At 40.0% G+C, this 22,304-nt stretch overlaps 3 protein-coding genes across 6 annotated transcripts; all 3 read right to left on the reverse strand.

Annotated features, from left to right (window-relative positions):
- Positions 1-502: 502 nt before the first annotated feature.
- LOC131300299 (protein FLOWERING LOCUS D) lies at positions 503-7,005 on the reverse strand. Of its 4 annotated transcripts, XR_009190914.1 has the most exons (7): positions 6,509-7,005; positions 3,564-5,133; positions 2,227-2,988; positions 2,079-2,121; positions 1,659-1,994; positions 1,440-1,489; positions 503-1,124 (listed from the first exon to the last, which is right to left on the reverse strand). XR_009190914.1 is itself a non-coding variant. In XM_058326061.1 (5 exons), the coding sequence occupies exons 1-5, from the start codon at positions 6,812-6,814 to the stop codon at positions 1,748-1,750; spliced, it is 2,928 nt and encodes a 975-aa protein (XP_058182044.1). In that variant the 5' UTR covers positions 6,815-7,005; the 3' UTR covers positions 503-1,747. The 4 variants fall into 4 exon arrangements, 1 of the variants encoding a protein (XP_058182044.1); XR_009190913.1 differs by lacking the exon at positions 1,440-1,489; XR_009190915.1 differs by lacking the exons at positions 503-1,124; positions 1,440-1,489 and adding an exon at positions 1,131-1,385.
- Positions 7,006-7,903: 898 nt separating this feature from the next.
- Positions 7,904-14,376, reverse strand: LOC131300301 (putative ribosomal large subunit pseudouridine synthase SVR1, chloroplastic). Its single transcript, XM_058326062.1, has 10 exons — positions 13,766-14,376; positions 12,820-12,899; positions 12,583-12,683; positions 11,278-11,350; positions 11,068-11,161; positions 10,862-10,910; positions 9,977-10,127; positions 9,535-9,591; positions 8,987-9,042; positions 7,904-8,346 (listed from the first exon to the last, which is right to left on the reverse strand). Exons 1-10 carry the CDS (start codon positions 14,271-14,273, stop codon positions 8,286-8,288), a joined length of 1,230 nt encoding a protein of 409 aa, XP_058182045.1. The 5' UTR covers positions 14,274-14,376; the 3' UTR covers positions 7,904-8,285.
- Positions 14,377-15,131: 755 nt separating this feature from the next.
- On the reverse strand, positions 15,132-21,490 carry LOC131300302 (glycerol-3-phosphate dehydrogenase SDP6, mitochondrial-like). The gene is made up of 7 exons (XM_058326063.1): positions 21,031-21,490; positions 18,454-18,927; positions 17,491-17,822; positions 16,935-17,095; positions 16,075-16,333; positions 15,621-15,919; positions 15,132-15,525 (listed from the first exon to the last, which is right to left on the reverse strand). Coding segments are annotated over exons 1-7 (1,884 nt in total). The 5' UTR covers positions 21,389-21,490; the 3' UTR covers positions 15,132-15,524.
- Between the last annotated feature and the right edge of the window lie 814 nt (positions 21,491-22,304).

A 22,304-nucleotide genomic window follows, 5' to 3' on the forward strand; every position in this document is an offset into this window, starting at 1 on the left:
ACGAAAACAAAAAGCAAAGAAAAAGCCGTCATTTTGCGGATTCTGCATCACGGACCATTCACTCGTTATTGGAAAAATTGCAGAAACCTAGATTGGCTTGAACTCTCTTTGGAGGTACTTTCTGGTCTTGAACTTCTGCGGTTTAGGAAATATGTTTTTTTGTTTTTTTTGATCCGCGGTTTAGGAAATATGTTGTGCGGTTTATTTGTCCCAAGAACAAGAAAAATCACAATTAACATTTATAGCCCATTTGTTTGATGGGTTTAATAGTGAAGGACAAATAACCCGTAAAATATGCGATCCCATCGAAGTAACAATACAAACTCTCATGGTATTGTAGATTCATTATTTTGTGGGACAATATTTCTGATAAGACATTATCCGGCTGGGCCGAGCCAAAAAAACAAAAAAAAATTCAACAACTCCCCGATGTGTAGTCCCTCAGATTTATAGTCAAATCCAATGCTCAATCTGGATAAAGAAACGGGCCCTTAAGGGCACAGGCAACCTAAGCTATCAAGCTTTCCATTAGGCTACAATATGAATGTAAAAGAAAAAGAAATTGAGAACTTTCTGAGTTTACACAGGATCAACGAGCAAAAATGCCTTCACAAGCCTAGAAAATGGCATGCACGTCTGTTCAGCTCTGGCCTCCCATCATTCGCACGAGTTTTTTGAAGGCTTAGGGCTTAGCAGCACGACAGATGCGGATAATAAGAATAAGCAACAATGCAATGGATTGACTGCTTGTATGTACATGTTCAAGAACTAAAAGACATTTAGTTGAAGAACACTATGATCATCACGCCAAGACGCCCAGAAGCAGCATTCTTTGGGAGTAAGGGTAGGCATCGAGAATCCCATCAATGAATTGTATATCCACCTTCCACCTTAGAGTCGAGATCTCTCCTGCTGCGAGTTTGTAAATAACAGAACCCAATGAGGAGTTGAGACAGAAGGTAGTCTGCCATATTGCACGAACCAGAAGCCATGGGCCAGGACTTGCAGTCCAGGTCCTTTGCAAGTAACTCCGACTTTAGTAGAGTACCATGTCAGGGGACAACAAGAACCACCATCGAACTCTTGCTCGAATATTGAAGGGCATTTCCATCCATAGTGCTGGCCTGCGGGCATCAGAGAATCATATAGACGACCATTCCAAGGTAATGAAAAACTTGGTGTTCTTCACAGTCTCAAGAATAACATATGGCTTCCAAAATGGAATAACTAAACAAGACAGAACTGCAACTACCACCAGAAAGTGACAACTAACGTTAAATTCCCAAATCCCTTCAATAATGACCTAACAATTGATGCTGAAATGCATGAGGCCTCATCTCCGCACATAAATGTTTGAGGGAATGGAGATACACCATTACTACCGTCTGTAAACAAATGTCAATAAGATGTAATAAATCAGAACAAACAAACAAACTTACACTTGGGCACAGACACAAATACTTCCTTTTGCCCAAACAAAAAGATGCAGCTGGAAGATCATCCACAGACATGAGTAAGTAACTAAGCTTTGAGTGCTCTTAAATCACAATTAGCTCGAACAAATGCCTTGTTAAACCACAATATGAAGGAGTATATTTCCAATTGACTACCAGATGCACCAAGGGTAAGTTGAGCAAATCAAGTGAATTGAATATTACCTGTCACAAAGAGCCAAGGTTGTGCTACATCAATGTACTAGCTCCAACATATACTCCTACATTTGGTCTCAGTTTACAGTCCATCACATTTATACTGGAGGAGGAAGTGAGCCATGTCCACCACCACTGTCTGTATTTACTGTAGGGGGAGAGGAGCTAGTGCCCCCAACATTTATGCTTGAAGAATGGGTAAAGCCATTGCCATTGCCAAAAATTATGGAATCCACATTTTGATTTGGGGTAGAGAGAGAGCCAAAGCCATTAACTACCATTTTAGCTCCCACTCCTACATTTGGAGGTGTAGAACCATTGTTGATGCGCATTATTTGAGCCTTCCTGTAAAAACCAACAAGATACTATGGGGTGACACTTTGAGATGAATAAACGTAAGGTGAATTAATAAAGATTTTTATCCCATACCTAACAAACTTTTTCTTCAAAATAGCTCTTGGCTTCGATGTCCCTTCCAAAAGAAATACAAGGGTAAATGTTAATGTCAAGTTTTATAAGCTAGACTTCATAATCAAGAACAATAACAAAACCTAGAAATGAATCTCAAACCACAAACCAGATTTAAGTGACATAGACGTTGAAGCAGACTTGCGATTTCCCCTCTCGGCCTTGATGGAAGCAATCACAGAATCCGCAGTTGGCCCCAGACCTTTTCTCCCAACCAGCTTCACTCCAAGCTTTTCACACAGGTGATTCAATCTCATATCATCACCCCCTCTTACTTCCCTCAGCTCAAGTGCCTGTTCCCTTGATAACAAAGCGTAAACATGAAACTCCTGCTGCTGATTAAAATGGGACTGAAGCTGCTGGAATAGTAATTTATTGGAGTGCGGCTGGTCTGGCTTTGAGCCTTCTTGGTTCCTCTTTCGCTGTCCACTCAATGTCACCCTCAAAACTGCCATAGACTTGGGATCCGAATTCTTCCGACAAAAAATTACAGAAAAACCCCCGAACTCCATATCGGGCTCCCTGAATAAATCTGCAAGAAGTGATGCACAAGAATGTGCATTTTTTGACGGGCTCCTATCTACTTTTGTTTTCATGGATCTAAGGCTAGTAGAGCGGGCCATATTTGCAGCTTCTCTTAGCCCACTAAGAAAAGCTCCATGCATAGTTGCAGGGTAACGCCTCATAGTTGCCTCTCCTGCAAAGAAAACTCTTCCATCTCCTACACTCTCTGCCAAGATATCATAGTCGTCTCCTGACGCCCCAACAGCGACATTAGAGTAAGAACCTAAGCTGAAAGGATCACTACCCCATCTGGTACAAACAGTTTGGATAGGTTCTGGGACATCAATCCCTTGTGGTTCATATATACCTGCATGCATTGGATGCAGAGATCTTAATGTAGTAATTAACTTAATGAGGAGCATGTACTTGAAAACTACTGAATAATCAAACTTCAGGAATCTCGAGAATTTGAATTAACCAAACTATATATTTACAGACAAATGGGCTGAACTCAATAGCCAATTCAGCTCAACGAGTAGGCAGCGAGTCTAAGCAAATCTAATTACCAAAGAGAAGATAGTAATCACTGAAAGAAAATCATCCGGAATTGTTCAAATTTCACTGCTTAGGTTTGATTCTGACATGGTAGTTGGCCCAATAATTGTGTAGCTTCTGGGTTCATGCTGATGGAGCAGCATCTACAACCTCAGTAGTAAGCTACTTTGCTAACCCCTAACCTCCTACCTTTGGAAAAAACAAATGTTAATTCCACAAGAAGTCCCATGGTGTATGATGCAACTATGCCACCATGTATATCTTACATCCACTCAACAAAAATATACCATGGTTTATCTCTACAACAAAGGGAGTTCCCATCGAAATTTTAAGATATAGCGTATAAAAAGACGTACATATAATGCATATATATGAACACATATTTACCCTTGAGAATCTGAAGAACCCGGGTCACAGCATCAGTGGGAGGCGTGCTCTCAAATTTGTGAGCAGCTTCTCCTGCCACTAAAGCAATCAGAAGAGGACCACCAGCCACAGTTGCATAGCTGTAGAACAGAAAGAATTCCCCCCTACGGCTTGGATCATCAGTGAGATGACCAAATGTATCCAGATCTGTTCCCCAAAACACATGAGGAAAAAGCATTGAAACCTTGTTTAACAAACCAAATCCTAACCTCTTTATCCCATCAAGCTTCCTCTGAGGCAACTCTGGAAAAAATTTAATTGAACCACTCTTCAAAACCCCAAGAGGAACAGTGCATAGCACCATATCGCCCTCGAACACCTGGCTCCCAGCAACAACCTGTACTCCGTCGCTAGTATAACGAATTGTATGCACAGTTTTCTCATAAAGAATCGGCATGTTCTCAGCCAAAGCCTGAATTAGCCTCCCATTTCCTCCAGGAAGGAAGCAGTGGTCTCCTCCCATATCATATGGGTCATCTTGGTCCCAGAAAGCAAGGGAAAGCTTAGAAAGTAAACCCGCATTTGCATACTCCAAATTAGCAAGATGCCAATTAAATAAGTTCATCTCCTCCGCTTTTGCGGCGTCCCCATAAACCTGCCAAAAGGTCTCCAGTGCTGACCCAAGAGAAACATCCTGTGAAACATCTCCCATTAACTGTCTAATCTTACTCGCCTTATCCAAAAGATGGTTAAAAGCAGTTTCCACCTTTGAATCCACATCTGGGTCCACAGGTTTTCCATCCAAATTGTAGAGTGGGCACTTGTCTCTCACCTTATGAAGAGGAGATGACAGTTGTCTAGCCAAAATCCCAAGTGGGTTCCCAAGTGTACCGGTCAACACACTTCCTCCTAAATCTGCAGAAGCAGTCCTATTCCCTCCCTCCATTTTCATCGTATAAACCCTTCCACCAGCACGTTTCCTTCCCTCCAAAACAGTCACTTTGAATCCAAACCTCATTAACTGCCGTGCTGCAGCCAAACCCGCCAAACCTGCTCCAACAATTATCACAGTTGGCTTACTGGGCTCTGATGGAATTTTCTCCTTTATAGCAGGGGCAACCCCGAAATTAATATATCCATGTGAAACCAAATAATCATAGGCAGAGTCCAAGAGTTTACTACAATGTGAAGGTATAACATCAACAAACATCTCCTTCGTGATCCAATGTGAAACATTCTCACGCCATCTCATGATAATGTGGTTCCTAACAAGAATGTAATTAACCTGTTCAATTCCACCGACAACAGAAACAACCCTGGCGTCTATTTCCTCTTCGGTAAGGGAATCGGCTGGAAACCCAGACGTAAGTGCAGTCAAAGCTTCAGAAGTGGCTTCTTTATTGATCACAATGATCTCATCAGATACATCAGGAACTGTTTGCGTTGAAGGATTAGGGTTCTTGTAATTAGCATTTGAAGAGTTAGAAACTCCAATATTAGGTACGATAGCTGAAGCAGACGAAGAAGGCATAGATAACTCCCCATTACTAACGCCAAATATACCATTTGAAGCATAAGGCATGTGATATACCTGTTAGAAAATAGGATCAAACATGTTATTGGACAATCAAAATATAATAATTAATAATTTAAGAACATATGCGAACAGTAGACAGTAATATTCGACATATTAGTGCCGATCAAAAGGAAAAATTGGACACATTTGTAATCAGAGAAAAACAGAAAATTGGCTTGAGGCATGGCATTGACTGTTTTAAAGTAGTGTTGCCCCCCCCACTTGAAGGTTCTAATGGACACCAACGGCTCTAAGATCAAACCCCTCAACAGAGAGTCACAACCACACTCATTGAGAAGTCATGTCCTCAGGGCGGTTAAGGAAACGGGCCTGTTAAGATTGCCCCAAGTACATTTTACTTACGTGTTGTCGAGAATTGGACACAAAATGACCACTGTTTCATGGGAAACCACGAGACAAAGAAAATAGGTAAACTTTTTAAGAAGAGATCTCTCCAACGATAACTCACTATAGGCGTTTACAGAGGCTTCAATATGAAACTCATGGGGAATCAAGTGCTCACAAATAGCTAAAAAAATATTCTAGTCACCCAAAAATAATTTTATCAACTGGGGCATCATATTATTGTAGCTGATACACTCCACCCCTCCCACATTCGAACGGTCTAAGGAGACAAGCAATAATAGCAGTCAAATTCAATTGGAAGACATCGATTTCCGATATAATGCTTCTACTCACATTTTCTAATACAAGGTATAGTTTCGGAAATTTAAAAGTATTACACCAACTCTTTCGCACAATTCACTTGTCAAGAAATTGATGTAGAAATTTTTCCAGGGAAAATTATGAAGTGAAGTGAAGTCAAGGAAAATGATAAGTACTTTCTTTTATGCATTCAATTGATATAAGAAATTTAAGAGAACGTTAAAAAATAGTAGTTTAATTGTGTTTTAAATAGTATAAAAACAATATTCCCGCAAAATCTTGTATTTAGGAACAGTGTCCCACAACTTTCCTGCTAAATAAACATTAGACACGTTAAAATGCAGAAAATTTGAATATTCCGGCACTTTCTTCCCTTTTTTCCCCTGCAAGGCTGCAACTGAAAACGCAGCCTTTAAAAAACTAAGTAACAATTTGAGACATTCCAAAATGGAAGATAGACTAGCAATTTGAACAGTAAGTTAAACAATTAGGTTCTGAATCTTTCAAAACATTAACACCAATGGGTTGGCCTAGTGGTTAAGACTTAGGATTTAGGGATTTGCTCTTCCTAAGATCTCACGGTCAAAACCTACAGACCATTGCTCTGACTTTAATTGAGACCTTGCGGGTGGTGGGATGGGTCCCCAAACTAGTCGAGGTGCGTGAAAGCTGCCAGAGTTATTAAAAAAAGAAAGAAAACTTTCAAACCATTGCAACAATATACCTGGTTGTGATAATGCGCGGATTGCGCCGTACTCCGGGGTCTACCTCGTCTTCGCTTCTTGGGGACATACAGTGGGAGAAGGTGGTTCCAATTAGGGTTAATATTAACACCGGGGTTACCATTAGAATTGGGATTTGGATTTGGCTCGTACGGTGGGACCGGATAAGGATCATGGTTAGGAACGGGGACTGGGACCGAATTAGGGTTAGGGTTTTGTCCAGGAGCAGAGATGGTGAAGGGGAAGGGGTTGTGAAGGTAATGCGGGAAAGGAGAAGTCCATTGAGGGGGTTGATTTGATGGGTTCATCTTCGTAGTGTGTTTTTAAGTGATGAAGATCGTGAGGAAAGATTTGGGGTATGAAGAAAACCAGAGGGTTTCGAGTGTTTGGTCGGCGAGAAAAAGTTGGTGAGCGGTGGTTATGGCCTATGGGCCTCGTGAGAAAATTACTTCGGTTTCCGTTGTTGCGCCGATAACAAAAGGCTCTGTTTGGGACGAAAGGGGAAACCAAGAAAAATTAACTACGAGTAAAATGGAAATTCGACCGGAAGTTAAATGGAAATTGGAAAATTCTAAAATCGACAGTAACAAATGTGCAAATGTGTAGTAAAAGATGTAAAAAATACACAAAAATATGTATTTTCTTATCTTCTTGTGTACAAGGCTGACAATAGAAAGACCGAATATAAATTTAAGGAAAAAGTTTGAACGGTGATTTTCACTCCTTTTTTACTATCCACAATCTCTTTCTAATCCTTATTCATGAAATTTACTTTCTTACCCTTTTATAAATTTTTTCCACACATGAAGGGATAATATAGTAAATTTACACTAAATAAAAAAAAGAAAAAAAGAGTATAGATGGTAAAATAGGAGAGTTATATTCAATTGCCGAAGTTAGAAAATTTTCCATCTCTTTTTCAGGAACCAAACAAGGAAATGAATTTCTTTTCAAGAGATTTGAGGAAAAGTTGAAGATGGTTATTGAAAATTTTTATTCCTTTCTATTTCATTTTACAATCCGGCTTGTCTGTAGTCCAAAAATGTTTTCAATGGTCCGTATTTGCTGAAAGTATCTTACACAGCAAATTTGAACTATTAATTATTTAAATGAACAACTGAAAATTGAATCACACATGCTTCTCTGTAATTGATGAACAGCTAAGAAGCCGAATCCTTCTTTTTAGCCAGAGAGATTAGACAACTTTGACGACCCCAACCTAGGGAGTTCAGATCCATAACCGCTAGCAAGTTAAATCACCCTAGGCCTCCTCCATCTGGATTCAGGAGGCGAAGCAATAGCAATTCTGAACATCATTTTTCGCCTTTTGGATACAAGAAGTTGCAGTAACACATTTCCGTAAAACATGGCCAAGAAGACAGAGATAAAGGGGAATATAAATTCGAAGACGGGTCAAGTGATAATTATCTTTCTTCTTCAAGTTAACAAACAGTTCACAAAAAGATGTTTAGCACTGAACAATTTATTTATCAGTAGACATGAAATTAATTACCCCAGCTACATCTTGCGCTATGTACAACACCTACTTCTTTGAACCCGGTCTCTTCAGGTTCAACAATGATATTTGCCTGTCATTTCTTCAAAGGGGTTGCACTGATTTGGAAGCCCATTTGTAGGAAGAAAAGGGTCCAATTCGCAGAATTCTTAGGCCACATTCAGTTTTTTCCCACCTGCAAGACATTGTCAGATACTTTCACCTTCAAGCCACGTTGCAGGGTGTTTAAAAAAATTGCTTCGAAGTGCTTCGGCAGCAATTTGCTAACTCTTCCAGCCAAGAGCCCTCAGATTAGATTGTTTTAGTTCAATATGCTTTCCAATCCTGTGAACAAACATGATGGCATCAGAAATGGTATGGGTTAGTTGCAAATAGCAAGTAGAAAAGAACCAAATTTTGACAAAGATAAGCAGTGCATTCTATTGCGTAATCAACCAAAGAGAATACAATCCAAATAGGCATGCATCCATTCAGCAAAAAGAACAAAAGCATTTAAATTCCACGCCACAATCATGATTTTGTATACATAGAGTGCCATAACCATTGTTTTAGCTTGGGCGAGATGGGAAGTTTGTGGCTTCTATTTGGCTTCATCTTCACGAATGTTATTTTATTTTATCAGTATCTTCACCAATGTTCAAAAGCAGGTAACACGCCCTAATGGCCAATGTAGGTACACCTCAACTACAGGCATGTTCATGTTCATGTACAAATGTAGAGGTCCATGCTTGCATCTCCACAGTTGTAACAAGAACGAGAAATAAAGCAGGTAACACGCCCCAATGGCCAATGTAGGTATACACTCAACTACAGCTACAGTCTACAGGCATGTTAATGTCAAACGTACAAGTCCATGCTTGCATCTCCACATTTGTAACAAGAACTAGAAATTTAGAAAAACTGCTGTGCAAGGCAGATACAAAATACTCTCTGTGACAAATAAATAACATAAGAATGCACTTACCCAAGATCTGATGGAAGCTTGAAACCACTTATACGTGTACGCTTTAGTGAATGAATCTGGATGAAGGATAAAAGAAGAAGCTAACTCAAAACACAACTCAAAAACAATCTGGAAATGAATCAAATAAATTGACAGCTAAGGAAAAAGCAGTGCTACACAGCTATCAGTAATCAAGGTAACAAATCATTGTGCTGGTAGGGGCCTGAACATGCTTATCTACTTCAGTAAGGATATTAACCAATACGCAAAATATAGAGGTGCAGTGATCCACAATTCCAAATCATCCAATATACACACCTACTTGAAGGAACTGGTACAACGAACCTCAATATAACAAAAAGCAAGAAGTTTATCATCCGAAACAATTCAACATTCTACACCCAATTCTGTATAGACCACACGTTTCAAGAGGGTATGTCCCACCCCCCTAATTTGTGAAGTATAAGATTTACATTTGACCAATCAAGAACATTGAATACAAGTGAGTCATGGTTAAAACGGTAAGAATTAGGATAGTATATTGCACTAATGAAAAAATTGGAACTAACCTCCAGTCCAGCATTTTTTACAAGTTCCCGAACTTCATGGTTTCTGCCCTCATGAACCTGCACCAATTTAAATTAATTAAAAGGAAAATACACAAAATAGCCTTTTGAACTCGTGCAGCACCATGTAGCTAAGAAATACTACTTTCATTATGCCGGTTGTTTTCCTTGCTCCCCTTCAGATCATCAGCTCTGAAGGTAGATGTTTAAGATGACATCACCTTACTAAGTACTACAATTAGTCTAGCTTTTCCGTATAGAACAGAACGTAGGCTGAACTTTAGTTGTTCATTTACCTCAAATCACAGTACACATTCCCCTACTGCTAAGTGCCATTAATTGTGTAATATCCACCAGATACAAATGTGACATATAGAGACCCAAGCAGAGTGCTAGTATAAAAGAACCAATACAAACTAGTTTCTTGAAGGGACCTTGAAAGTACCACAATACGAAGTCGAGGTCTGGATATATCAGGCTGTTGTGGTAGTAGCTCCACAGCATCTGGAGTGCAATGGGTGCCATCAATGACTGTTCCCTCACTTATTGCAATTAGGTGACGCTGGTTGACCTTACCATTTACTGTTGCAATATATCTAGAGTCACAAAAGTTGAAAAAGAAATTCATAAGCATATAGACTATTAAGGCAATAAGGTTTCAGAGAGAGAGAGAGTCCCTGTGGCTGCCATCTAACTAGTAACATCCTTAGAGCATCCGCAATGGTAATAATCAAAACCAATAACCAAAATGTGCCACGTTAGCATTTGATTATCAATTTAGTCCATAATCAAACTTAACAACCTCTACCTCCACATTGGTTATTTTTGCATCCCTAACCAAAAAATCCCCACAATACAATGCACATTTGTCCAATTGTAAACGAGTTCCAATCACGCACCCGACCATACCAAATTATTCGTCCCGATGAGACGATTCCAATGTGGAGTGTTTTTGAGTTATTGAGTTTTGAGTTTGGTTATTGGTAAAAGTTGGTAAGTTTGGTTATGGAATGGATGGAATTTGGTTATTTGCTAAAAGACTTGTAACTTTGCTTATTACAATGTGGGGTGTTTTTTAAGCATTGTTGTTAAATTTGCTTATCCACACCCATTTGCTTATTACAATTGGGATGCTCACTTCACTAGATTTATACACCTTCAAGAAACATGGGGTGAGCTAAACTTTTAGAGATTATCTGAAGGGAGCTATTGCCAATATGATATCGCCAAGCATTGCTGAAACCATTTGTGCAGTACCCAAATGAAAATTTAACAATGTAACTATGTGCACAATCATTAGCTCTCAATGATGAACAAAGCGGAACCTTACTCCTTTGAGAAATTGGAAGAAGGATGTGAAAGTTTCTGCGCAAACTCCCCTGAAATGGATGGTGACAAGATTTAGATGAATGCAGTTGATTCATATGATAATCCCATTTACCATCAAAAGAAATAATTCTCAATTTAAACAATTGCTATGAACTATGAACGTGTTTATATATCCATGGATGGTGTAAAAAACAGCTATATCTATACCATCATTTGTCACAATGATCAATCCACTTGTGGAAACATCAAGGCGGCCGACAGTAAACAATCTCGGTTTTGGTTGCCCCGGATTCCTTTTATCCTGGAAAAAGGCCCTCCATAAAGTTAATTTCGAAACCAAAATCCAACACGTACAGAAAGGAGCCAATATATCGCCCAAAAAAATTGTTATGTTACGATGTTGTAAGCCGTACATACCCAACTCTTCAAATAGTCATCAAATAGCGAAATGACTGACTTAGTCTCCTTCTCGCCAGAAGAGCAAATGTACCTGTGATAAAGGTAACTGCTAGATCACAAATTTTGAAAAAATGTAAAGCAGATAGGAAATGGGTCCCACCGTGCATACTATGTTATCCAACAAGTTCTCTAATGCGCAACCCAGTCTAGCATGTCGAAATGTAACAAAGGTTGGGACGAAGTCCATTAGGCTAGTTGGCCGATAGCCTTGAGAACCCACCACCTACCCCTGTACCCCCCACCCCCACCTAGGGACAAAAAAGAAGTCTTAGAGCCCTTCATAATGCATCTCTTCCATTTGGAAAAAAGCCTTTAAAAAATGGCCCTAGATAGCGAAGCTCTCAGAGTGGTGCTATTTCTTTGGGCCCACAAACTAAATTAGTCGTGACTCAGATGATCGATAAAAAAAAAATATATCTTGCACTGGTTCAAACAAAATAAAAGATCATGCTGGAGTCTTCCCAATCCAGAAAGGTTCCCTTTTTTTTTTTTTGTTTGGCTGCTCAAACTGTCAACACTTCTTTTTTCTTGTTTTTTAACTTCACAATAATGTAAAGAAAACAAATTTTCCCTTTTCAATCTCTTTTTCATATATTAAGCGGCCAGATTTGCCTTAATCCTTGTTGCTACAATGAAAAACTTCAAAGTCAGAAGAAACTTACTCTCCCTCATTCCCACTTTTCCACCAAGTTGTGCTGCTACGTGAAGATACATTTCGTAATAGGAATTGATAAAATCCCACAACATATCGACTCATCACAACTCACAAGAACTATGAGTGGATTAGTGACACTAGCAATTGAAGAAAATATGTCAGAAAAACTTGATTTCAAAAGGTTAATTAGTAATTTGCATCATGAATGTGAAAAAAAAGGTTTTAGAAAATATCAAATATGAACTTTCAGACATGTAGTTGTGTAATTTATAATATGTCAAAAGCGCCAACAATGGATTTATCCGAAGACCCCAAAATCGTAAGGCCATCCTTCGCTCCACATATACATGCAGAGTAGGGAGCAAACATAGATGGAGAGAGTTACCCCAAAAAAAAAAAGATGGAGAGACTTCAAACCAAATACCTTCTGAAAAAGAAGGGTTTAGTACCATGTTAGATTGCTAATAATCCTAAAAGCTTAAGTTGTTAGTAAGCATGACAATGGATATCTGGCTAATTGACACTAACCAAATTAAACTCCCAAGTACAAAAACAATTGAAAATTCAAATTTGAGAAAGAACTCTGACTAGGCAAAGCAATGACCAACCCTTTTGGCTTGTTGAGGGCGAGGTAGACCTTTGGAGGCAATCTCTTAGGAAGGCGGTTTCCATTGACATATATTACATCCCTTGCAGGATCAACTCTAGTCTGCCCATATCAAAAGAGAGTCTTAAACCAGCAGTACTCCTGATCTTGAAATTAAAGATTATAGTCGTTCCAAGAACACAAACTATGAGTTGAACAACTACTGGAAAGGGAACAAAAATATAACTCAGCAGCCAACCTGAGGAGTGTTGCAGACAGAACCATTAACAGTCACCCGTCCTCCAAAAATAAGCTCTTCACTGCTCCTCCTCGATGCCACTGACAAGAGAACCTTCCTTACTTGAAAAAATAACATAAACCAAACTAGAGACATTCCAAGACCAATAACCTCAAAACAACCACAGCCACTTCACTTACGGTCCCACTCCAGTTCAAAATGTTAAAGCAGCTCTTTGGTTTTCAAAGCAAGAACAGTAAAGAAGACGAAACAGGAGAGCAAAACAGATGGATATCACAATAGCCATCGCATGGATATTTTACAAAGCTAATAACATCCAAATAGGTAACAAAAGAATGAAGGAGTTGCGTTGCGTTCGGTTCACTGGTATGACTCTAAGAAGGAATGGAATGATGATTCCTTGGCCTACTAATTGAATCCTAACTCACCAATTACCAATATCAGTGCATGATGATTCTTACTTGTATTGCACCTTCTGTCAATTTTATGCGAAACAACCCTTGGAGACACCATTCCACCAAATTCCATTTCGGCTTATCAGTTTGGATGACCGGAATAGGTATATGATAACCACGAATAAAATTGCCAGGAATTGAATACCTGAAGTAAGGGATTAATTTTCATTAATATTATGCAGGAAACAATTATTTTGAAAAGTTATTGGGGCCAACATTTTCTATTTCTAAGGATTGAGCCACGAACCTAAGATTTATCATAGAGTAAGGGAGGATCAGATTCCCACTTAGTTCGGGAATGTGAGTCCGTTGAGTATATCGTCGGGAATCACATTCCTATTCCGGTCAGTTCCAAACATAGGAATTCATGATTCATGAGAATATGACATAACATTTCCATTCCATCTCAAGGTTCCCGTCATCCAAACTGAGCATTCCAACTTCATTGCACCGAACCAAACACCGCTCTAAAGTAATGACAACCACCTTACCTCCAGATGAAGCAAGAACCTTACTAAGTCGCTGCTGCTGCGGCTCCCTAAAATTCTCATTATAAAACCTCCTCGCCGCCTTCGAATACTTGGGCGGCGGCGGCTTCTCCGATGCCGCCGCCGCAACCACTTTGTTGCTCGGACTATCTTTCTTCTTCGTGGTCTTCTTCTCCTTGGCCTTCTTCTTCTGCGTGGTGGCGTTGGCCATCTCGTGGAGGAGGCGCGGCGGCGGGGTCGTCGTGAGAGTGAGGTTGCCGTTGTCGTCGCGGACAATCCAGGGGATGAAGAGCTGGCGGCCTAGGTCGTCGGTGATGGAGGGAGATGGTTCTTCGGGTTTAGGGCTTGGGGGTTTAGGAGCGAAGGTGATGTTGAATTCGGTAGAGGAGGAGAGAGAGGAGGTGATGGTGCGGAGGTGGCAGCGGGTGCGGGAGAGCGAGGAGGGGCGGGAGAGGTGGAGGGAGGCGAGGGATGAAGAGAAGGCCGCTACGGCGGCGGATATCGCCGCCATTGGTTGCGGTGGTAGTGGTGACTGGTGGGTGGGGGAGTTGGGGTTCTGGCTGGGTGCAGTGTTGTGATTTTTTTGGGTGTGGTTTTGGAAAAGGTGTCCAAAGATGAGAAAGTTTTTTTTTTTTTTTTAATAACTCACGCTCCCACAAATTTGTGGACGTTTCAGAAAGGACCTTGACATTTGGTTGAACTGATTATTTACAGAGATTTGAACAAAATGAGTGATTCAAATCATATTTATGAGGCCGAGACGTGTCCCAAAACCATATGTGCATGGAGTAGTGCAAGCAGCACAACTCGTTTTGTAAAAAGACTCGCCTCACCTCTAGACGGACAATAGCACTGGTGAAATTTCGAAAGAATTTAGAGTGGAGCAAATTCTAAATCACCGCGCAATGGGGTGAGATTTGGATTGACAACTTGGCCAAATCCCACCGTGGGCCATGGACTGTAAATAAAAGGCTTAGTGAACAAAAAACGGTTTGATATTGATCCATGGGCTAAAATCAGGGCTTTAAAATGAGAACTTACAACATTTCCGGCCCTTACTCAAACCCTTCCCAAATTTAAAATATGAGAACTGAGTTTTACCCTCTCTGTTATATTTTAACCCAAGGAGACTTAATCCTTTATACCAAATTTTACTGTGACTAATTTTTGGTTGGCGGTAGTGGTGGTGGAACCCCCAATGGGAGAGAAGGTTTTGGCAGATCGATCGATTTGTGGAACTCTGTGACAAGATCATTGCCGTCAACAGAGAAGGAGATCCTTGTCGTCGTTTATGGAGGGGAGTTGTCTTCCTCACCATGTCAATTAAAAGGAAGAAAAATGCCAAAAACACGCGCCAAAAAATCCTCGGTAGAAAAACGAGAATACGGACTTTCACTTTCGTAGAATGGAAAAGCGGACGAATGATACAAATGGTTATCACATTAAACATTACACCAACCAAAAACAAAAAAAAAAGGGAAGAAAATTAATTCCTATATGTATGCTAAAAGGGAAGATTGCTGTACAGAGAGTAGCTTGTTTCCCAACAAAAGCTGGATCAGCTATTCAGAAACCTACACACCATAGAGCATATGCACAATTATTTCCGCCATAGAGCAACCTCACCAGAGCTCTGAAGCATTCACAGAAAGAACAGTAGAAACTTCTTTACCAAAACGCAAAGCTGTGAAAATCCTTTCGGAAAATTCGACAAGGATTCAGCTCCTCAAACATTTAACACTTATAACACAACGCATCATGACCTAGAACAGGGTGAAGCGAAAAGTCAGCCATCAGTTATTTTAGTTATCTAAGGTGGTGTTCGAATCACACATTTGCTTATGGCTTAGGAACTTACTACTTGTGTTTGCCATCGTGGAACTCTGCATTTTGTGATGACTTGAAAGTTCCCAAAAATTCTTTAGCCTTCTGTAATTCTTGCTTCTGCCTTGACCTGTCCCATTTGTGTTCGGAAGCTAGTATCTGGATCACGTGTGGCAATGCTCGACCTGCTGCATCAGTGTCGAGGAAAGCTAGCCGAGATCTCCTGGCAATGAAATCTACTGCAGATTCACAGTACTCGTTCCGAGCACAGTATGCCACCTCAGCTTCTAAATATGGATATCCATGAGCAAGCCGCCTCCCCAGACTTTCATTCTGTAAATTCAGAAAAACAGGTTTCCAAAGTCAGTGGACAGAAACAACAAATTACTTGCATCACAGACTTGCCATCACGGTTAGCACAATCGTGAGACCTTTTCTCGATTAAATGCTAGAACTATGAAATGAAGTCTCAATCACGGGCATCAAACCTGAGCAATGGCAGCCACCCGGTCAACCAAGGTACCGTATGCACGGGACAAATGCTTTGCTGTAGCAGTGTCCATTGCTTCTGGAACAACTTTACCCCAATATGACTTCTTCGTACGCACATATCGTTGAGCAAGCACAGCGAAATGTGAAGGATCCCATCCATCTCCGCCAATAAGACGTAGGTTATATGTTACGCATTTATTGGTTGGACTCAGCTTTCCCGACTTTATAGCTGCATCAACGGCATCTTCTGCCATACTGAAACAGATTCTAATGAGCACAATACTTGTGTAAAGAAACAAATGCTTCAGTAGGATAGAAGAACGAGCTTCAGATGCCCCGATTCTAACATTAAGTCTGTCACCAGTTCAGGTCACTAACGCTCCGTCTGGATAGCTTTGGATTTTGAAATCAAGGGATTTTACGTTAATTGCAAGAAAAATATAATAGGTGTAAGTGTAGGTCGAAGATGGATTAGTGGTGCTACTCTTGTATAATTACAATCCTTAGTATGAAAATCAGTACACTAAGCTTTTTCAATGCACAATGATAAAGTTCCGAAACTCAAATCCATATGTAAGCTATCGATCTAAATTTAAGATATTCTTACCAGTGTCAAATCCCTTATATTTTGAAATCCACTTCTATCCAAATGGAACCTAAAAGTACTGCCTCCAGTTTGCTCCAGTTAAGCCATGAGAAAAGGGACAGTGACAGAAGTAATGGAACGGGGAATATTTGTAACAGGATAAAAGCACCATACAAAAATCCTTATGAATAACGATTCTCAGTATCCTTAAAATGACACAAATCCAATAATTTATAGAGGATTCCAGATCAGCCAAGCCCCAGAATGTACCTTCTAAAAGTAGTCCACTTCCCACCAGTAACTGTGACCAAACCGGGGTAACCTTCAAATACAATATGATCACGGGAAATGCTCTCTGTGTTCTTCGCTCTAGGATCCATTGCCAATGGCCGAATACCACTCCAAGCAGAGAGAACATCCACACGCCGCACCTAGATTGTCCTGAAAAGCCTTTAGTCTCCACTAAATAATAAATAAGCTATTCTATGAAAGGAAAGTGACAAAATGCTAAAAAAACTTATATGATCCACTGCAATGTTTCTAGACCAAGAGTAGAAATCGAAGTTTATCCTTTGTCAAGTTTTCTTTGATAAAATGTTACTTTTGCCTATCAAAAAAAGAAATCGAAGTTTCAATGGGCATTTCATATGATCACAAAGTTCAGAAGCAAGAGGCACATCTGGTATAGAGTAAAAAGTGATGTACAAATCAGAAGAAAAAGAAATTAGCAACAAGTAAAGCTAAGACTACAAGTAAACATTCCATGCGATATAAGATGCAGTATACACACAGGAAACGAGGAATTCAATCATTCAAATTCACAAACCTTAATTTTAAGGTAATCAGAGATGGCATCCAATATAAATTCAATCTCATACTCGTTTGGTTCTGGAAGCATTGTAATTGCGGTGTTAGAATCTGTAGTGCCAGCAACCGTTCTCCCCAACCATGGCAGCATGAAGACAACACGCCCATCTTTAGTTTTGGGAACGATTAAGCCCATTCCCTGAGGAGAATAATAATCGGGAAGCACTATATGTACACCACTGCTTGGACAGATCATTGGTTTTGCATCTTTGTCAGCCATTTTCCTCACAGAATCACAAAATGGCCCAGCGGCATTCACAACCACTTTTGCATATGTATCAAACTCTTTGCCTTCATAGTTGTCAAGAAAAAGAATCATGTAAACTGGAATAAACAATACTGGTTTCCCAAGTTACATGGAAATACTATGCATTGAAGCAAGAAAGACCAATGGAAGAGGAAACCATGAACAAACAAATAAAGATAGCCAAAAAGAAAAGAGCAAGAAAACCAAACCAAACCAAATGGAGCTCTAAGTCCCAATCAATTGGGGGGTCGGCTACATGAATCTGCTTTCTCCATTACGCTTCCTCGAGGGCATCCCAAAATTTACAATAATGGACTAGCACGACCAACAAGTGGCATGCACACGAATTCCCACGCACACACACCACGCAAGAGGTGATGGTACTTTCCAGTTTCCCCCCTGCCCATGGGTTTGAAATTTCATTTCCAATGTCCAAAACCTTATAATAAGATGTTGCTCGTATTATCCAAATCCATAGTTGGCATCTCCAAAGTCGTGACATATATTACGGCGGAATTATAGAAACATGTAACACATAAACCTCATTATTCTCTACAAACCATGAAAGGCTTTGAAATATATATTCATAGAGGTCAAGGTATGAGACACTTAAATATTCTAATTATTGAGATTTCAGTTCACAATAATACGTCAAAGATATAGTGGTTGCCATACCTGTCAGAGTATCTCGAATACGAGCGCCAATTATCCGCTCACTAACATCATCCTTAAGAAAAGATAAGACTTCAGCATGGTTAAGCACAGCTGCACCAGCCAGCGCAGCAGTGCATGCTAAAGCAACATTTAGTCTTGAGTCATCCATTTGACCATCATAATAAACCACTGCTCCCTTCAATGTTCTATCTTTACCTTTCCTTGCAAGAGTTGGGAAGAGTTCGACAGACTCTTGTGCAGAATAATATCTGGACAGATGCAGCAGGTGGCGTCCCGCAACAAGGTCATATAGCTTCAAGCCAGTCCAATAGTACGCCACCTCAAACCACTTGAAACAGGGTGTCATGCATGGTAAAGAATGGCATAAGTGTGGAGCATTCTCAATAACCTGTTTACGCTCCTCAAGGGCATGAAAAACCAGCTTCAGCTGTCCATAGTCTAAGTTAAAAATTGCTTTCTCCAAGTACCGAACTCCTAAAAATGTAGGTTTAAATGAGTACCACGTAAAAGAGTAAAATTGATTATCTTGCAATGTATTAGCGAATTATCCAACTAAACATGAAGATGACGAGTTATACAGAGCTATACTCACACGCTTCCTGCATTCATAATTTTTTCCTCTGTACAATGAAAAGCAATTTAAGAAGAGTGACAGGTGGAGAAATTGGATAATTTGGCGTTCATGAAAAATAGATCCTAAACAGTGTAAAATCTACTTCAATCATACTGTCTGGCTAATCAGCATGTACACCGCTGCATTATGCACCAGATACCAGTCACTATGACACCATAAAGACAAACGTTCGCACCCTTACTCCATCAACACATGAGCTGACATCTTTACAGAGGGAAGACTCAACCCAGGACCTCAGCTTCTTATGACATGCTTCAAAGAAACCACATGTTCTTCATACAGCTAACCTTTTTTGCTTAATAAATAAATAACTATATTAGAAACAAGGCTTTGAGCGAATGCTGCCCATATACAAAAGAAGGTCACAGACAAAAAGGCCCTATACACTAGTATGAGTACGCCAGAGATCAAACCAATCTATGAATTGGTCAAGAGAAGGATTACGTTCAGCTAACCTGAAGTCATTAGAAGATGTTAGGATTCGTTTCCAGTTATATCGATGTATTTTCAATATCCAGAGGTGTTTTAAAGATGGAACTTAGCATTTATATCTTCCCTTGTAACAATGTGTATTGAGTTTTTTTTTTTTCCCTTTCCCATAAGTCATATTAGTAAGGTTAGGTCTATATGATATTTACTTGTTACTAGGGTTTAATAACCTATCAACAGGCTTATTGGGTAGTGAATTAGGTCATGGAGGAGACTCACTAAAATAGAACTACCGGAAATTACTTCTTCTGTTGTTATGTACCTTGGGGCTCCCTCTTATCTCTTATATTTATTCCTTCCTAGGTAATCATCAGCTCGTTCTTGATAGATCTCTTCGAGTCAAAACTGACGATATGCTTTGGCGATTCCCTACCAAGTAAAAGGCCTGCTAGCAGATCGAAATCACTTAGGTCAGCAAGGACACGCTCACTAAGGTTGGTTTTCGACAGGTTTCAGCTTAGTGACTGTGGCCCTATTCTTCTCTCTATGTTCTTTTTCTTCTCCGGCTTTCTTATATATCACCTATGCTCCTAAATATGTTTTGCAGCACAGTTTGAAAACTACAATTTAGTTTCATTAGGCCTTAATTTAGTAGCGTCCATGCAGTCGTAAGACTCATTATTCAAGAGCTACAAGGGCTGGTAAGGGCACCTTCGGACCTTAAAATCTAGACAGAAACTCGAGAGAGAAAGAAAACCAAGTCTTCTATCCTCTTTTACTCAAACTACTCCTTTTTCTTCAAAGTCTTGGCAAAATGAGTTTTACCCAAATATTCACTCAATTCAAGGGGGAATTTTTTTTGGCTAACTATTTTGGGTTCTTCCATTGGAGTGCTCAAATGAAGCTTTTTCTGGCATATTTGCATGGCAGGGCATTCTTAGTCATGGGGTTTTCGCGCAAGATTTCCTTGTCATCAGAATTCCAAATGAAGCATCTACTCACATTTTACCGAAACTTAAGGGTTTATTTGGAACTTAAGGAAAAGATAAGAAAAGAGAGGAACATTAAAGAAATTTCTCCTCCCTTGTATGGTTTGGAGAGGCAGAGAGGAGAAAATAGCAACTTTAAGCTTTGTAAATAGTAAACTTTTCCTCCCATTTCCCTCCCATTTTCCCTAAGTTCCAAACACAGCATAACTGTGATTTCCTCTCTAAAGAGTTTGTCTATAGCTTAAGGACGTTAGACAAATTGTTTCCTCTAAATGGATGTTTTGTTGATGTATGGGAGAAGAATGACATGTCTAGAAATCCAAATTTTTGTGGGCTTTAGCCCGTTTAATCCGTTTATACACTAGGGAAACCAGCCTAAGTACAATTTCAGTAAAGGTCTGGAGATGTTTCAAATTCAAGCTGAGCATCTACAACAGATGACTGTACACGAGTTCATAGCGTAGAAACCAAGCACAGAAAAACGAAAAATCTAACATTGGACGCCATGCACACATGCGCGCATACCTCCATGAATTAGTTTAGTAGACCGAGAAGAAGTCCCAGACGAAAAGTCCTCTCTCTCCACCAACCCCACGCGGAGGCCTCTCGTAGCGGCGTCGAGAGCGACGCCGCACCCGGTGGCACCACCGCCGACCACGAGTAAGTCGAGGGGATTGACGGGGCTGGCACCGACGAGGGCCGACTCCTGCACGGCCCTAGGCGGGACGACGGCGCACGGGTCGGATATCTTCCTCTGGATGGCGTCCGCGGCGGGGGCGCCGCTGCGGTCGTTGGCGGAGACTGAGGGGTCGCGGAGGGAAGCGTGGGCGCCGTAGGAGAAGACGGCGATGGCTGTGGCGGTGGCGCGGAGACGGGTGGCCATTGGTGGTGGAGGGGCAGACAGAAGCGGTGGGAGGGGAAGGTGGAGTGGAACATTCGGTTATGTACGGGAGAAGGTGGCGTGGCGTGCTAGCTTAGGGAACAAAGACCCGCTTAAGTTCTTATTTTTTAAAATATTTTATTCTTTGCTTTACAAGATAAGTTATTTTCTCATATTATATAATTTTTAATTTATTTATTTAAAAATAAATTTTTTTATATAACCTTTAATTTACTTATTTAAAAAATAAATATTTATTTATTTTAGTGAAACACACTCTAATATGGCTCACGTGTAGCCATGTATGGAATGTAAATAGTTTGTGTGCGGTTCGTGTTTATTCGTGTTTAAACTGTCGCGGTTTGGATTATCTCAACCATTCAAAAGTGTTTTAAAGTTTAGATTTTGATGAAAGAGTTAGAATTTTCACAAAAAGTTTTTAAAATTTGAACAATTAATTATTGAAATGAACAAGCGAGATGAAATTGCAGAGACTTCTCTGTAGTCCAAATGGAGAGAAGCTAGATCATATTGGAATACTCCAACTAATTTGGAATACTCTTTGTTTTTTTTTTCTTGTTTTCTTGTGATGTAAAATTGCACAGTTGTTTTTCTAAGTGTAAAAAAATATACAAATGAAAGATTAGTTGTCCTTCTTAAGTGTGAAAGAAAATATAAATGAAACGTTAATTTTTAAATTCACATCACAATAGGACAAAAAAGATAATGTGATTATAAAAAAAGGGATTGTAATAATCAATTCCCTTAAATGCAGTGGAAATCAAATATTCATCCGTCTTTAATTAAAGATGACACAATGAAGACTTGGTTGCTAAAACGAAAGGAGTGTAAATTTTGTCCGGATGAGCCGGAAAAGAGTGGTTTTCCGCCACCTCCTTCGCATATTTTTTTGGGTAAT

Source organism: Rhododendron vialii, chromosome 9a, assembly GCF_030253575.1.
Source record: "Rhododendron vialii isolate Sample 1 chromosome 9a, ASM3025357v1".
Lineage (NCBI taxonomy): Eukaryota > Viridiplantae > Streptophyta > Magnoliopsida > Ericales > Ericaceae > Rhododendron > Rhododendron vialii.

Coding starts and splice junctions, on each gene's coding strand:
- LOC131300299 (XM_058326061.1), bottom strand. CDS start 6,814: ATGAACCCATCAAATCAACCCCCTCAATGGACTTCTCCTTTCCCGCAT. Junction 5,134..6,508: donor CCGCGCATTATCACAACCAG/GTATATTGTTGC, acceptor ATTTTCTAACAG/GTATATCACATGCCTTATGC. Junction 1,995..2,078: donor TTGAAGAAAAAGTTTGTTAG/GTATGGGATAAA, acceptor TGGTTTTTACAG/GAAGGCTCAAATAATGCGCA.
- LOC131300301 (XM_058326062.1), bottom strand. CDS start 14,273: ATGGCGGCGATATCCGCCGCCGTAGCGGCCTTCTCTTCATCCCTCGCC. Junction 11,351..12,582: donor GCCCTCAACAAGCCAAAAGG/GTTGGTCATTGC, acceptor CCTTTATCACAG/GTACATTTGCTCTTCTGGCG. Junction 9,043..9,534: donor TAAAAAATGCTGGACTGGAG/GTTAGTTCCAAT, acceptor TCCTTCATCCAG/ATTCATTCACTAAAGCGTAC.
- LOC131300302 (XM_058326063.1), bottom strand. CDS start 21,388: ATGGCCACCCGTCTCCGCGCCACCGCCACAGCCATCGCCGTCTTCTCC. Junction 16,334..16,934: donor AAGTGGACTACTTTTAGAAG/GTACATTCTGGG, acceptor AATCTGTTTCAG/TATGGCAGAAGATGCCGTTG. Junction 15,920..16,074: donor GGGTGGCTGCCATTGCTCAG/GTTTGATGCCCG, acceptor CTGAATTTACAG/AATGAAAGTCTGGGGAGGCG.